Here is a 17,077-nt window from a genome sequence, read left to right as displayed (position 1 = left end):
TTTGCTCTTGTCTACAACAAAACCACTTTCAGCACCAGTTCAGCTGCACCCAACTGATAGTCTGCGCTAGGAGGGGTATCACAGTGCTTATATCACTCTGTCACTCAGGGCATCCAAGTGCCTTGCCATAATGAATGGATTTTATCCTCATAACGCTCCTAGATGATGAAACCAGACTTCTCATCCCTAGACACAGACGGGACGTGCACTGCACCTGTTACATGCTGTGCTCCAAGGCCACTTCTGGAAGTCATTTCAGAAAGGGGGATGCCAAGGGGCCTGTGTGGTGGCAGCTTTTTCTGTTTAAGCATCTTGATTAGAGCCTTCTGCTCGAACCAGACTGGGGGTTGGTGTCTCTCCGCAAAACAGACAACACAGGGCACGTGGCCAGGGTGCTAAAGGAGAAGACAGCACAAGTGAGAGCTGGGATCAATTTGTCCCCCAGGGAGCGATGAGATGCAACAGAAGACACAGTTAAGTTTAGTGAAGCCACATGGGCGAGTAACAGAGCTCCGGGCTACAGGGAGCGAGCCAGCCAGAGAGAGGAGCCAGATGGGGCAACAGAATACAAGGGAAACTAGCGGAAGGGGGCAGCTTCGGGGCAGCTCTAGAGGGAGCATTTGCAGCCAGAGGTGACAGAGCTGGCTGGAGGGCTGCGGATACTCACGGATGCAGAGACAGGCCACTAGCTTGGCCCCTTGGTCAGGCACCGGGCAGCTGGGGAAGAGGGGCTTGATCAGGTAGGTGGCGAAGACCAGGGCCACGATGTACTGGGAGGAAGGCCGGATGATGAGCAGCTCGATCCAGAGCTTGAGGAAGGCGGGCAGGGAGCCGTACACCTCCAGCATGTAGGCGTAGTCTCCCCCGGACTTGGAGATGGTGGTGCCCAGCTCGGCGTAGCACAGGGCGCCCACGATGGAGAAGAGCCCGCAGACGGCCCACACCACCAGCGAGAGCCCCGGGGAGCCGGCCTCCTTCAGCACCCCGGTGGGGGTCACGAAGATGCCCGAGCCGATGATGGTGCCGATGATGATGGCCACGCCGTTGATCAGGGTGATGGAGCGCTTCAGCGCCACGCCGTCCCCGCTGCCTGGGGGGCCCAGCTCCCCGCCCGGCGGGGCGCCCGGGGACAGCGCCCCGGCGCAGCCGTTCTCATGGGCCCCGCCGCCGCCGGGCCCCGCGGGCTCCAGCATCTTCTCCAGCGCCTGCCGCTCCTCCTCCTGCGCCGAGCAGGACGAGGCGGCCGAGCTCCGCTTCTTCACCCCGCCGCTGCCCGACATGGCCCGGGAAGGCGGGCGCCGCTGCGCGCTGGCTGGGCGGAGGCTGCCGGGGCCCCCCGGGGCGGCGCGCCGGAAGGATGCTGGAGACCCCGGCCGAGGGAGGGAGGACGCGGGAGCCCGGCTCGCGGATCAGCTACCGCCCGGCCCGGGGCGGCGGCGGCGGGAGCCGGCCCGCTGGGTACCCCGGCAGCGGCGGCCGGGAGAGGCGGTCCGGCACGGAGCGCTACCGCGTGGAGGGGGCCAGGCTCGGGCTGGCGCAGCCGGAGAGACGAGGCCGGGCTCGGCGGCGGCTGGCGGGGACCGAGGCCGGGCCGCGCTGCGACTCGTGGCTGCGGGTGCCCGGGATTAGCAGCCGCCGGCACCTTTTTGTCTCCTCTTTATGAGCCGGGAGGCGGAAGCCAGACCGGGCATCGCACGCGGGGGGGCGGAGAGAAGGGTCGGCCGGGGCGGGGCGGGCAGAGGCGGGGCTGGGGCGGCCCCTGCATGGCGAGCACGTGCTTTTCCCTTCCTGGGGGGCTGCGGCTGAGCCTCGGTCGGGCATAACCCGCAGCCCTGCGGGGGACCCCGGCAGCCGCAGCTCGGCGCGGAAACGGGGCGCTGGGTTGCCGGGGACGGAGGGGGCCGCGGCGCCCCTGCACTCCGGCGCGGGGTTGCATCGCCGGGCGGGCGCGTTTTAGCTGCAGATTATTTAAACACTGCAGCGGTTTAGCTCCCAGCCACGTGAGCCGCAGCAGCGCTCCCTCCTTGTAACAGGACAACGGCCGGTGTACCGGCCGGCCGAAGCAGCGAACCCCGGCCAGGCGGAGCAGAGAACAGCAGAGCAGTGGTGGCAATCTCTCAGCCACCTGGTACCTTAGCAGGAAATAGAAACCCCACCATAAAACAACTGACACCAGGTTCTCCGACAGACTGATTTAAAAAGTGCCTATGCCCCGCCCTGGCCTTCCAGAAGAACATACTTATCAAGTTATAGACCAAGGCCCTGCTCTTACGGCTTGTCCAGTCCTAAGGTCCAGGACTAGCACATCAGTCCATCCCTTCCCGCTCCCTTCCGTTGGCCAGTGCTTCTGATCAGTTTCCCAAGCATTAATCCCACCCCTACTTAAGCAGATGTATAACTTTACTCACTAGGCCCACTCTGGACATGGTATTACTTATCTTATTCGGCCCCATCCCTGTAGCATCTGAGCGACTCACAACCTTTATCAGATTTCTCTCCCCACATCCCTGAGGCAGGGACTGTGCTCCTATCCCTATTTTACAGATGGGGAACAGAGACCCTTAGGGGACCCACAGCCTCGATGGACAGACTTGCCTTTGAGGGGCTTCTGCTAGCACTCTAAAAATAGTGGCTTTTTGAAGTTGTAGCTTGGGTTAGAGCTCAGGCTTGAAACCTAAGGAGGGGGTGGGCTTCAGAACTCAAAATCCAGTGTCAGCCCCTCAAAGAGCTGTCTACACCACTATTTTTAGAGCGCTAGCACAAGACTCACTGCTGCAGGCTGTGTAGACCATTGGCCCAGAGCAGCGATCCACGGCCAGTGGGAGCTGCAATCGGCCGGACCTGCGGACGGGGCAGGTAAACAAACCGGCCGGGCCCGCCAGGAGCTTTCCCTACACAAGCGGCGACCCCTGTTTGAGAAACCCTGGTGTAGACCTACCCAGAGAGGATAAGTAGCTTGTCTGAGGTCACACAAGAAATCTGTGGCAGAGCACGGACTTGAACCTTGGTCTCCCAGTACCATAACCACTGGAAGATCCCTCTGCTCATGAGTATCATTACACATGTGCTTAAGTGTTGGCAATAGTGTCAAGGGGCTTGCTTGTAAGACACTGAGTTTAGCTACCACTAAAGTCTACATTTTCCTGGAGAGGTTATTTAACTTTTATTTTTAAATATAATTTCCAACTTTTAACATCAGACTCTCTTAACACTTGTGCAGGTGAGTAACTCTGTTATTGGGGCAACTCACCTGTATCAAGTTACTCACCTGCACAAATGTTTACAAGATCTCACCCTCAAATTGTGTTATGGTTTCCCCAGTCATTTTCTTAGAGCGTTTATCTTCACTGGAAACAAGAAACAAAATATTGCATCGTCAGAATGTGCCATCTAGTGGTCTTTGAATCATGACTGTTTTAAAAAAATTACATTATTTAAACCACGATTTACCCACATCTCTGATTATGCACATTTAGAAAAAAATTAGAACGAGATTACCATTGCACCAGCCAGACTTCTGGACTCATTTAATGTATATGCACCTATCACCATTTGCAGTGAAATTACAGTGATCATGTTAGACGCAACTTGCTGACTGTATGCAAAACTGTTACACCAAATTATTTTTAAAAGAAGGTCAAAGATTTTCAAAGGTGACTGTTGATTTTGGGTGCCTCAATTTTTGGATGTGCCACCTGCAACACTTGAAGTGGGCTCAATTTCCAGTGAAAGGGTGCATATCACCTTTTAAAAATCAGGTTCTTTCAAGATGGGTACTCAAAAAATGAGGTATTTAATAGCTACTTTTGAAAATCTTAGTAAAAGTTGAAGAAATCTGGACCAGTGTTTCCTTAGATTATTAAACAAAACTTTAAAATCAAATTTACTGTTCACTATTTGTGGTGTTTGTTTACTTTTGCATTTCATTATCCTTGGACAATGAAATTAAACTCGATATTTTCAGTTTTGTTTACAGACAATTTTATGTATATATTACCGTAATCATTGAAGACAAACATTTTCACTTTCTAGTTTTCATACAGAAGTAGGATGCTGCAAAAATTGTATTGCAAATACTAGAGAAACATTATTTCTAATAATAATGGAGTGTTCTGAACAATTGAGTGAAGATATTCATACTAATGTTGTTTGTAAAAATATTTGTTTTTAACAAAACCTGAATTGACCTGCACGCCTTTAAATGAAATATAGCCCTGTCTAGTGCAGGGGCGGGCAAACTTTTGGGCCCGAGGGCCACATCTGGGTATGGAAATTGTATGGCGGGCCATGAATGCTCACAAAATTGGGGGTTGGTGGGTGGGAGGGCTCCGACTGGGGATGCGGGCTCTGGGGTGGGGGCAGAAATGAGGAGTTCAGAGTGCTGGAGGGGGCTCCGGCCTGGGGCAGGGGTGCGGGTGGGAGGGCTCCGGCGGGGGTGTGGGCTCTGGGGCGCAGGAGGGTGGGACCGAGGGGTTCAGAGGATGGAAGGGGGATCTGGGCTGGGGCAGGGGGTTGGGGCCCTGGAGGGGGTCAAGGATGCAGGTTCTGGGTGGCGCTTACCTCAAGCAGCTCCCAGAAGCAGCAGCATGGCCCCCTTCCGGTGCCTATGCAGCGACGTGGCCAGGCAGCTCTGCACACTGCCCCGTCCACAGACGCCACCCCTGCAGCTCCCATTGGCTGCAGTTGCCGGCCAATGGGAGCTATGTGGGCGGCACTTGCAGCGGAGGCATGGTGCGGAGCCCCCTGGCTGCCCCTACGCATAGAAGCCGGAGCGGGGACAGGATGCTGCTTCCGGGAGCCACACAGAGCCACAGTACACATGGAGCAGGTCAAACTGCAGACCCCACTTCCCAGCAGGAGCTTGAGGGCCGGATTAAAATGTCTGAAGGGCCAGATGCAGCCCCCGGGCCGTAGTTTGCCCACCCCTGATCTAGTGCATTTAAAATTAGCCAGCTTGTGTAGGCATTGGGAAAAATAGAGCAGTTTCTTTACTGAACACTAGGTTTTGAATGCAAAGTATTTCTTGTGTAAGTTTAGACAGGCTGTGTGACCCTGGGACCCGCCAACTGGCACAACCCTGTGGATAGAGTTGTACAGAGATCTTGTGGGCCAGATACATGCATAATAGTTCACCAGTGGGTGGCATGTGAGGTCTCTAGCAAGAGACAGTGGCTAGCCCACTCGTCGTCATAATTATTGTGAAATGTATGTACGGATGAGATTTAAGAATTATGTAGCAATGCTGAACAGGTTCCTTTTGGGCAAGTGAAACAGACGTTTATCTTCCTTTTTGATCATACCTGTATTGTCCACCTCACAACGCTTGTCTATTTGCATACTGAGCCTGATGCTAATCAAATGATTACGAATCAACAAGATAAAAGCCACAAGAAGAAACAATCAGCAGGGCAGTGTCCTGTTTATGAATTAGGACTATGGGTTGTTAAATCATATCTAGGGGTATCGAGAGATACCGTGGATCCTTCACTGAGGAGACAAGCTAACAGTGTGGTTGTCTTATGAAAAGAGCATGGCACTAACATGGTGAAAGGACTTTGGGTGAGCAAGTTATGAGAGTATCTTGTTAATTAAGACTAGGCTTTATAATGGGTGTTATTTTATATGTAACCATTTGTTTCCAACACTTCCACTGGCTATTGCTTTGAACCTCTGTTTTGTTAAATAAACCAGTTCTTGATTTCACTGTAAACATATCTAAGTGCTGTGTATTAAGCAGAGCGGTGATCTGAGGTGGAACCGGTAAGCTGGGGGGTACCATTTCTTTGGAAGCAACAGATCCTGAGAGTGGCCAGTGGAATGGGGGCTAGAACACTCCAGGCAAATGCTTGCAGGGCTCAAGGGTGGGGGTGTGCCAATCGCTAACCTGCAGAGTGACAGAGAGGCCTGCGAGGCCTAGAGGAGATTGCTTGTGTTGTCTGTGGCCAGTGGATTTGGGGAGGTGACCCCCGGAACGCACAGCTGAGACTTCTTCATGCTAAGGGTGGGTGGTAGCAAGGTGCCTCCCAACCCTGGGTATCCCCAGGAAGCATCAGAGATGGAATGGGTTTATTTTGAACACCCACCATTAGCTGGATTTGGCATTTTCTATTAACCCCATCATCAGTGTAAGTGGTGGTTTGCAAATCCAAGTTTAAAATTAAAACACGAAACACTTTCACATCAAGATCTTGTGTGCCAGTGTAGCAGGGTGGACACCTGCTCTGGCCTGGAAGGGCCTGAGATAGCCCAGGGAGCAGGCAGTGTGAAGGCTGAGCTGATTGGGGGAAGAGGCTGCAGCTGGGGCCACGCCCCAAACAGCCTCAGCAGGCCTATACAAGAGGCTAGGAGCCGGGAGCTCAACAGTCTCGCTCTGCCTTCAGAGAGAGAAGGGCCTGGCTGTAGGGAGCTAGACAGGGGATCTGTAGTGGAGCAGGGCTGGGGAAAAGCTGAGGAGCTCCAGCCTGGATAGCCCCAGGCTGCGGCCTGGTAATAGGCCAAGGGGTACTGGGGGTTGCAGAGGGCAGCCCAGGGCTAGGCGGAGGCAGCAGGTTCAAACCCAACCTTGCCGATGAGTGGCCTATACTGCAGTCTGCTCCGGAGAGTGGAGGCTAGTTGGTGACTGGCAGTGACCTTATCCTGAGGTGAGGTGGGGTTAGTGGGTGGGAGTTCCCCTGGGAGGGGAGACCTAGTGTGCGGGTATTGCCAGGGGGCAGCACCCAGAGCAAGGGGCACCGGGGTCCTGGGAAGGACACGGGGGCCAGTGCAGAGGACAAGGGGGATCACCGCCCTGCAGAGGGCGCTCCAGAGGCTGGTGAGCTAATTCCCTGGACGACCAGCAGGAGGCGCCGCAAGGGTGAGTCCACTCCTCTTACATCCAGCTTCTTGCTCCGAGCACAATATTTACAGAACTGCAAATGTAGGAGTTTGTGTATGACCTGAACTGCTGTAATAGATACAGCTAGACATAACACACTTCACCAGAACTAGCTGAGAGGATCCAGAATAACTGTTTAAATAAGTCAGATGGCACATCATGTTTTGTAGGGATGTACACATTTAGTTACACAGCTACATAAACAGGACCACTTGTCATTGGATTTATATTACCATTGGTTTAGACTGTAAATTCTTACCTTGTGGAGTTAATCCACTTACATTAAGGAGTGGAACTTTCCCCAAATTTCAAGTCCAGTTCACTTGCATCAGTGACAATATTTGTCCTTTACCTCATTGCCCAAAGTTTTCTTGTGCTTTCAGAGTGTGTCCTGAGAGCTCCTCCTTCATCCAAAATTTGCTCTATTTATTCCATTTCTATACAATCCTGGTCCTCTTTGGTGCACAGGGGACCTTGTTAGCAGCAGTATAAGTACCACAGCATTTCTCCACCCTGTCAGCTAGGCATACTTATCTCTTCATCAGACCCCGGTGGAATGCCGTAGAGTGACGCTAAAGACCAGTTTAAAGAGCTTAAAAATTTTATTAAAGTTAATGTTTAAAATTAAATATACACAAGCTAAGAGGGAAGGTACTGTACATCTGGGGTCAGGCTTGAGTTATGAGGGATTACAGGTATCGGTTACAAGGATCACGAGATACATACGTATCACATAACCAGCATAGACCCAGATTGGGGTGCAGGAGTTTTTAAAGCGTCAGTGGATAAGTGGGCTCGGGTACGCCACCCATGGAATGTATTAGAGTCCAAGTCAGTATTGGTGTAGAGAATAAATACATAGGTGGGGTGCGTCCCTCCCTTCATCAGGGAAGGAACTACATTACACAAAAAATTTAATCTAATTACAAAAACTGAACTTTGATTGATACTTAGGGTATGTCTACACTACGGGATTAATCCAAATTTATATAATTTGAATTTTGGAAACAGATTGTATAAAGTCGAATGTATGCGGCCACACTAAGCACATTAATTCGGCGGTGTGCGTCCATGTACCGGGGCTAGCGTCGATTTCCGGAGCGTTGCACTGTGGGTAGCTATCCCATAGCTATCCCATAGTTCCCACAGTCTCCTCCGCCCATTGGAATTCTGGGTTGAGATCCCAATGCCTGATGGGGCCAAAAACATTGTCGCGGGTGGTTCTGGGTACATCCTCCCCCCTCTCCAGGGAAGCAACGGCAGACAACCGTTTCGCGCCTTTTTCCTGGGTGAACAGTGCAGACGCCATACCACGGCAAGCATGGAGCCCGCTCAGCTCAAGACAGCAGTCATGAACATTGTAAATACCTCGCACGTTATCGTGCAGTTTATGCTGAACCAGAACCTGCAAAACCAGGTGGCGAGTAGGCGGCTACGGCAGCGCGGCGGCGAGAGTGATGAGGACATGGAATTCTATCAAACTGCGGGCCCCGGTGCTTTGGAGATCATGCTGTTAATGGGGCAGGTTATAGCCGTGGAACGCCGATTCTGGGCCCGGGAAACAAGCACAGACTGGTGGGACCGCATAGTGTTGCAGGTGTGGGACGATTACCAGTGGCTGCGGAACTTTCGCATGCGTAAGGGCACTTTCATGGAACTTTGACTTGCTTTCCCCTGCCCTGAAGCACCAGAATACCAAGATGAGAGCAGCCCTCACAGTTGAGAAGCGAGTGGCGATAGCCCTGTGGAAGCTTGCAATGCCAGACAGCTACCTGTCAGTCGGGAATCAATTTGGAGTGGGCAAATCTATTGTGGGGGCTGCTGTGATGCAAGTAGCCAAAGCAATCACTGAGCTGCTGCTATGAAAGGTAGTGACTCTGGGAAATGTGCAGGTCATAGTGGATGGCTTTGCTACAATGGGATTCCCTAACTGTGGTGGGGCGATAGATGGAACCCATACCCCTATCTTGGCACCGGAGCACCAGGGTACCCAGTACATAAACCGCAAGGGGTACTTTTCAATGGTGCTGCAAGCACTTGTGGATCACAAGGGACGTTTCACCAACATCAACGTGGGCTGGCCGGGAAGGGTTCATGACGCTCGCGTCTTCAGGAACACTACTCTGTTTAAACGGCTGCAGCAAGGGACTTACTTCCCGGACCAGAAAATAACCGTTGGGGATGTTGAAATGCCTATAGTTATCCTTGGGGACCCAGCCTACCCCTTAATACCATGGCTCATGAAGCCATACACAGGCAGCCTGGACAGGAGTCAGGAGCTGTTCAACTACAGGCTGAGCAGGTGCAGAATGGTGGTAGAATGTGCATTTGGCCGTTTAAAAGGTCGCTGGCACTTGTTACTGACTCGGTCAGACCTCAGCCAAACCAATATCCCCATTGTTATTGCTGCTTGCTGTGTGCTCCACAATCTCTGTGAGAGTAAGGGGGAGACCTTTATGGCGGGGTAGGAGGCTGAGGCAAATCGCCTGGCTGCTGATTATGCGCAGCCTGACACCAGGGCGATTAGAAGATCACACCAGGAAGCGCTGCGCATCAGAGAAGCTTTGAAAACCAGTTTCATAACTGGCCAGGCTATGGTGTGAAAGTTCTGTTTGTTGAAAACCCACCCCCTTGATTGAGTCATTCCCTGTAAGCAAACCACCCTCCCCCCTTAAATCACAGCTTGCTTTTAAAGGAAATAAAGTCACTATCGTTTAAAAATCATGTATTCTTTATTCATTGATTATAAACATAGGGAGAGAACCAACAAGGTAACCTGGGTGAGGTTTGGGAGGAGCATAGGAGGGAAGTAAAAGGCCACTGAAAAAATTCAATATAATGACAGCCTTTTGGTTGGGTTGTCCACTGCGGTGGAGTGGGAGGGTGCATGGAGCCTCCCCCCCCCCCCCGCGTTCTTACACGTCTGGGTGAGGAGGATATGGAACATGGGGAGGGAGGTTATACAGCGGCTGCAGCAGCAGTCTGTTATCCTGCTGCCGTTCCTGAAGCTCCACCAGACACCGGAGCATGTCCGTTTGATCATGCAGCAGTCCCAGCGTTGCAGCCTGCCACCTCTCATCTCGAGCGTCCCTCATGACCTCACGTTCACTGGCATCTTTCCTGTATTTAGATACAGTGTCCTTCCACTCATTCAAATGAGCTCTTTCATTGCGGGTGCATTCCATTATTTCCGAGAACATCTCGTCTCGCGTCCTCTTTCTACGCCTCCTTATCTGAGAGAGCCTTCGGGACGGAGGAGGGAGGCTTGAAAAATTTGCAGCTGCTGGAGGAATGAAAAAAAGGAGAGAAGTTTTTAAACTGATACATTTTACAGAACAATGCTTATACTCTTCCATGGTGAACAACACTATTCACATTACATAGCACATGTGATTTCAGTACAAGGTCGCATTTTCCATCTTAATATTGAGCGCCTGTGGCTTTGGTGTTAGAGATCACAGATGCGGGTCCGGGCAACAGAATTCAGCTTGCATGCAGCCATGGTAAGCCATTGTCTTTCGGCTTCTGCGCCCTCCTTTCCCACATACCAAGCAAAGCCTGTTGACTGCTGCGGTTTTCCTGTTAACCTTCAGCAGCAGAAACCAAACTAACCCCCCCGCCCCCCCCCGCCCCCGCCATGAATTATCTGGGATGATCGCTGTACCCCTCCCCCCACCGCGTGGCTGGTATCAGGGAAGATCCCTGCTAGCCAAAGGCGAAAAGCTCAGCGCCAATCCCCCCCCCCCCCACACCGCGCTTGGCTAACTGCAGGGAAGGATTTCTTTTCAGCCAAACAGCCCAGTAGGAACGGCCACCTCTGTCCCCTTAATTAAATTCCCGTATTTCAACCAGGTTACCATGAGGGATATCACTCTCCTGAGGATTACACAGCGAGATAAAGAATGGATGTTGCTTGAATGCCAGCAAACACCGGGACCATACGCTGCCAGGCTTTGTCATGCAATGATACCAGATTACTTGCTATTAGCATGGCGTGGTCAAGTGTCCTACCATGGAGGACGGAATAAGGCTGCACTGCCCAGAAACCTTCTGCAAAGGCTTTTGGAGTACCTCCAGGAGAGCTTCATGGAGATGTCCCTGGAGGATTTCCGCTCCATCCCCAGACACGTTAACAGACTTTTCCAGTAGCTCTACTGGCCGCGAATGCATCCCAAGACCTCAGGGCAAATTAATCATTAAAAAACGCTTGCTTTTAAACCATGTTTTATATTTTAAAGGGTAAACTCACCTGAGGTCCCTTCCATGGGGTCATGGTCTTGGGTACTGGCTTGGGAGGGTACTTCAGTCAGGCTGAGAAAAAGATCCTGCCCGTTGGGGAGAACGGAGTGCTCTCCGCAAGCTCGTCCTCCTCCTCCTCCTCCTCCCCGTCCGCAGAATCCTCAGGTGTGGCTGATGAGTTTACCCCCGCCTCGGAATCCACGGTCAGAGGTGGGGTAGTGGTGGCGGCCCCCCCTTGAATTCCATGCAGCTCAGCGTAGAAGCGGCATGTCTGCGGCTCTGACCCGGAGCGACCGTTTGCCTCCTTTGTTTTCTGATAGGCTTGTCTGAGCTCCTTGACTTTCACGTGGCACTGCTCTGAATCCCTATTGTGGCCTCTCTCCATCATGCCCTTGGAGATTTTTTCAAAAGTTTTGGCATTTCATCTTTTCGAACGAAGTTCTGCTAGCACTGAATCCTCTCCCCATATAGCGATCAGATCCAGTACCTCCCGTACGGTCCATGCTGGTGCTCTTTTTCAATTATCGGCCTGCATGGTTCTGTGCTGATGAGCTCTCTGTGGTCACCTATGCTCTCCTGTGCTGGGCGAACAGGAAATGAAATTCAAATGTTCGCGGGGCTTTTCCTGTCTACCTGGCCAGTGCATCTGAGTTCAGATTGCTGTCCAGAGCGGTCACAATGGTGCACTGTGGGATAGCTCCCGGAGGCCAATACCATCGAATTGCGGCCACACTAACCCTAATTTGAAATGACAATATCGATTTTGGCGCTACTCCGCTCGTCGGGGAGGAGTACAGAAATCAATTTTAAGAGCCCTTTATTTCAAAATAAATGGCTTCGTTGTGTGGACAGGTGCAGGGTTAATTTGATTTAATGCTGCTAAATTCGAATTAAACTCATAGTGTAGACCAGGCCTTAATTGGGACACTTAAATTAACTTTGCTACAGCTAAAGTTGAGAACATTTGCTTAATTAAAACGCATTGGCAAACTTATGCTTCATCATCGTGTCCTACATTGATACTTGCCTGTTGTGTAATCAGACTGCTTTAAAAACACTGCAAAACTGGAAATCTTAAAAGTATATACTCTGTTCTTCCTCTTGAAATAAATAGGGAGGTCTGCCCTCATACCAGTATTTAAGTATCCCTTGTTTGGATTTTAGGGTTAATTTTGCCACTGCAAGTGCAGGTTGCCAGCTCCCCTCTCTTTAGATTAGGGGTCACATGAGACAAACTAGACTTGTTCAACTATCACTGTGGCTCACTTTAAGACAGTACCTTTTGCCTCAAGGATTCAGAATGACCATCAGCGTCTCTCCAGGGAAAGGTCTAGTGGGAGAACCAGGATCTCCCAACTCTGACAGCAGTTCCTTCTACAAGGCCGCAGTTCAGCAGGCATGTCAAACTTTAAGCGTACAAGTAATTTCACTGATTGCAATGCTTGAATACCTTGCTGGATTACAGCCTTAATTCTCCGTAGCTCAGTTTCTTCTCCTTTATAATGGGGAGAATACCTACTGCACAGGCGTGGTGTTGGAATTAGTTCATACAATGCTTTGAAGATATAAACCAATATGTAAGGGCTAAGTATTTGTATTACTTCTGACAGCTTATTAGCTCTGTTCAGGTCTCCAAGTTATTTTGCAGAATCTTTGATGATGATGATGATGATTTGATTATCCAATCAATCCTCCATATGCTAATACTCAGACAGGGTGAGTTTGTCACATCAAAAGGACCTCCATAAGAAAGGCAAATAATGACCTGTATCACAAGTAAATTGGCCTTTTGGTTATGAACACACAGGTTACTTCTATCAGGAAAAGTGCCTTGATCATAATCTGCCTGTAATCAAATAAGCAGATTCTCCAGAAAACATCTTGGATATACAAGTCTGTTGTGTCTAATCAATTTCAGGTGGGAACATTTAACCAGTATCTTAAATTTCCCGCTTTCACATCAACAGATGTATGTTTAATAAAATTAATTAAAATGGGAATCCACAATATCCATATGACATCTGAATCTTAAAGGTGCTATGGTATAGCACGGTAGGACTGAAATTTGTTACATTTATCCTATTGATAAAATTGGCTATTCAAATTAAACAATCAGTTCTTCAGTCCAACTGATAGGTTAAAGTTTAATTTGATATCATCTTTATACCTACCATATGAAAGTGATGTAAGAACTGCATCTGGACAAACGCACCACAAAACCAATGATATACCGGAGCTGTATTGATGATATTGTCCTCCTCTGGACAGACGACCTAAACTTCCTCCTAGATTTCCTTCACAACTTCAACTACCACCACCCATCTACTAAACTCTCTCTTGAACACTCCCACACCAGCATCTGTGTCCCATACCATGATCAGCTTCAACAACGGAACCCTACAGATACAGATATATAAGAAACTGCATATCACCGATCCAGTAACCACCACAAACACACTAAGAAATCAGTTATCTACAGTCAGGCACTCAGATACCACAGAATATGCTCCGAGGAGGAAGTCCAGGATCTACACCTTAACACAGTTAAAACCACCTTCACCAAACAAGGACACTCCACCAGAGAAGTAGATCCCATCATGGAACGGGGCACCCAAATATCCTGAGAGAACTTGCTTCAGTACAGAAATAAAATCCCCTCTTGATTACACAGCCCTAGTTGTCACCTACCACCCCACACTGGAGCTCATACAGGCTGTCAAACAATTACAACCCATACTTGATGGGGATCCCAAAGAGAAAAATTTTCCTGAACCGCCTCTTCTGGACTTTACACAATCCCCCAACCTCGCCACGCTCATCATCAAAAGCAAGTTCCCCCACCACCTCAACGCACCACCAGACCCTGCCAGAACAACAGATGCGAAACCTTAGAACATATCTCCGCTGCTACAGTGATCAACACTCCATAGTACACACTTTAAGATCCATGGTTCCTACACATGCCAATCACAATACGTGGGGTACCTCATCCAATAGCCTCTATGTGGGTGAAACCAGACAAGCACTATGCTCTCGAATGAACTCACACAGGAAAGGGATCAAAGACAAGACTATTGTCACCTGTGGGTGAACACTTTTCCTAAAGCAAACACTCTATACCTGACCTCTCCATCCTCATCATCAAAGGAAACCTGCACAACACCTTCAAAAGGATGAGCCTGGGGGTTTAAATTCATAACTCTACTAAACACTAAAAATCATGGACTGGAGAGACATTGGATTTATGGTGTATAACAAACTACCCTCCCTCACCCCCCGCGCGATTTTTTTTTCTCTCTTCTGGCTGGAGAGGTGTTAACAGGGCACTTCACCTTCAATGGTCCTTTGAAATATGAAATACTAAACAACCTGTTCCACCTTGTATTTAGCTGTGATACTGTGAGTACATTTGTCAGACCTGAAGAAGAGCTATGGGTCAGCTCGAAAGCTTGGGTCTCTCACCAACAGAAGTTGTTCCAATAAAAAGATATCACCTCACCCTCATGTCTACAACACCGCTGCATATAAAGAACTGCAAAACACAAAATGTGAAGGTCAGGAAATTATGAGCTATAGCAATAATACTTAAGTATGTTCAGTGTTAAACAAATATGCAATATTAAAAAAGGAACTTAGCCGACAGTTTCTTTAGGTCATGTCTAATGCCAAGTGTTGAATGAAATAGTAGAGTAAATGGATATTCAAAATGTACAGTCCTAGTTTCACACAGCTCAAGAGGACAATGAACCATTAGATAGATATTCTTCAGTCAGTACTGCTTCTACACAGCCGGGTTCATTGTTTCATAATTCCAATTATAATACAGTTCAGTAGAGTCATTCACAGCTTCACAGATCACAAAATGTTTGACATCTGCTTACGCTCTACACATGATGAACCAGTTCACTGTTAGGGAGCAATTACATTATTTTCTTGAAAGAAGTTTTGCAGAACTGAAAAAAACCTGCAGATTCTCTTGTATTATTTTATTGTGTATATATGTACTAGTTAAATATTTTCTAAAAATACAGCAGCTAAGAACTTCTTTACATCAGGTAACTAAGAATAAATGCATTTATCCCAGGAGAATAAAACAAACAAAATATTCCATGTTACCAGGTGATTCTATAAGTAAATAATAATTATGAGCATAGGATATATTCATACATATGTTAAAAATACACAGTGCAATAACTGCCAAGGAAATAAGTACAGATAATGAGGAACATAAGGTTAAAAATGGAGGCTTTCAAGCTTGACAGCAAATATGAAGATTAAATAAGGAAAACCACTACAATGTTAGGTACATTATCAACACTTAAGATTACCAGGAACAAAAGGTCCCTTAACATGAATAATTAAATTCCAGTACTCTGGTAGCAAACAGACTTGTGAGAGATCAAGATAATCTCCCATATAGTTATGCATTTCAAGGCAAGAAGGATTCTCTGCTTGAGGTAAAAAACAATGCAGCTCAAGTATAATATAAGTCAATCACACGTTGAATAGTGGCCTGAGAATTCTGGAATGTAGTCAATATTTTGTTGCAAATACATTAACATTATGAAGCCACCAGACAGCTAGGTTTTTATCAGAGTGATACTTAACTCACAATAGTAATCCCTGTGCTGAGTTTGCCCTCTTACTGCACAAAAGTGTGACAGTAAGACTGGACAGGTACTGTCCTGCAGTTATGATCTTCATTTCAACCTTCCCTATCTCAATACCACCAATTCCAAGGTCATCTTTACCCTGCGGTAAATTAGTGCCATAGAAGTCCACCAATTCCTAGGAGTATAAGCTGCACATTTCCCAAAAACGTGGAAACTTTTAATTACAGCCGTATTAAATAATTAAAACTGTCATCATACAAGTCAGAACAGAATTATATATTCACACCTCTTTACACTGTGCCACCTAAAGTAAGTTAAGCCTTAAGATAAGTCTGACAGATGTCCACATAGTTAACGCAAGCTTGCAAAGTCAGCGTGAAATGTAATTACCCACTATTAGCTAACACATCAAATCATTTGCTTTTTACCATGATGATGGAGAAATGAGGGGAAAGGCTGATGTCTCACTTGCTACTCCTAAAAACAACTCTTCCTGGGTGAATACAATTTTGCAAGGCTGATATGATCATCATACATGTACAAAATAAAAGTCAAGCTTCTGCTAATTGCATGAACAGGTGACAATTTACCCTGTAATTTAAATATTATTCTTTCCTTGCCACACACACAAAACCATATGAACATGTAAGCACAGATGCAGACACAAGTTGTAGTGAAACTAACAGAAAAATCCCTGTAAAAAAAACTTGTTACATTTTCTTAGCACAATAAACAAGAGTCTTTAATACTGAAATCTGTTTCCAGATATTTTACCCTCATCAGAGCATAGAATATCTAACTGAAATGTACCTCCTGACTGCAGCTTATTATCTGTATAACTGGTATGTGTGCACATGTTTACGATAGCCCCCAAAGAACAAAATGTATTTTGCATCTATGTGTATCATGAAAGCTGTATGAACTAGTGAAATAATCTTTGCAAATCAAAAGAGAACAAGAACTTGCTGATAACTCATCAAGGAAACTAAAATGCTTAAGTCCTGGGTATGAAATTATCTAAAACCTGCAAAATCCATTCCACTGTCAATGACTTAAAAAAAAAAAAAAGAATTTAAATCAGTAACTAGTCAGAAAAGTAACTTACAGAGGTGATTGTGGAGTTCCTACTTATTTCAAAGTAACACTCACTCCGTTTTTCTACCAGAAAGAACCATTTTACAATCACTTCTCCCCACTATACCCATATGAATATTTTAGATACATTCAAAAAAGAACTAGATAAATTCATGGAGGATAGGTTCATCAATGGCTATTAGCCAGGATGGGCAGGGATGGCGTCCCTAGCCTCTGTTTGCCAGAAGCTGGGAATGGGCGACAGGGAATGGATCAC

The 17,077-nt window shown here is 48.0% G+C and overlaps 1 protein-coding gene across 1 annotated transcript in view; it reads right to left on the bottom strand.

Annotated features, from left to right (window-relative positions):
* The window catches only part of SLC7A5 (solute carrier family 7 member 5), a 55,788-nt gene extending 54,508 nt beyond the window's left edge, over nt 1-1,280 (bottom strand). The window contains exon 1 of the mRNA XM_065416376.1: nt 668-1,280. Coding sequence (XP_065272448.1) covers nt 668-1,280 — 613 coding nt within the window. The remainder of the gene's footprint in view (nt 1-667) is intronic.
* Between the last annotated feature and the right edge of the window lie 15,797 nt (nt 1,281-17,077).

The sequence above is a fragment of the Emys orbicularis genome, chromosome 14 (genome assembly GCF_028017835.1).
Source record: "Emys orbicularis isolate rEmyOrb1 chromosome 14, rEmyOrb1.hap1, whole genome shotgun sequence".
Classification (NCBI taxonomy): domain Eukaryota; kingdom Metazoa; phylum Chordata; order Testudines; family Emydidae; genus Emys; species Emys orbicularis.
This window is presented reverse-complemented; position numbering and strand designations above follow the sequence as displayed.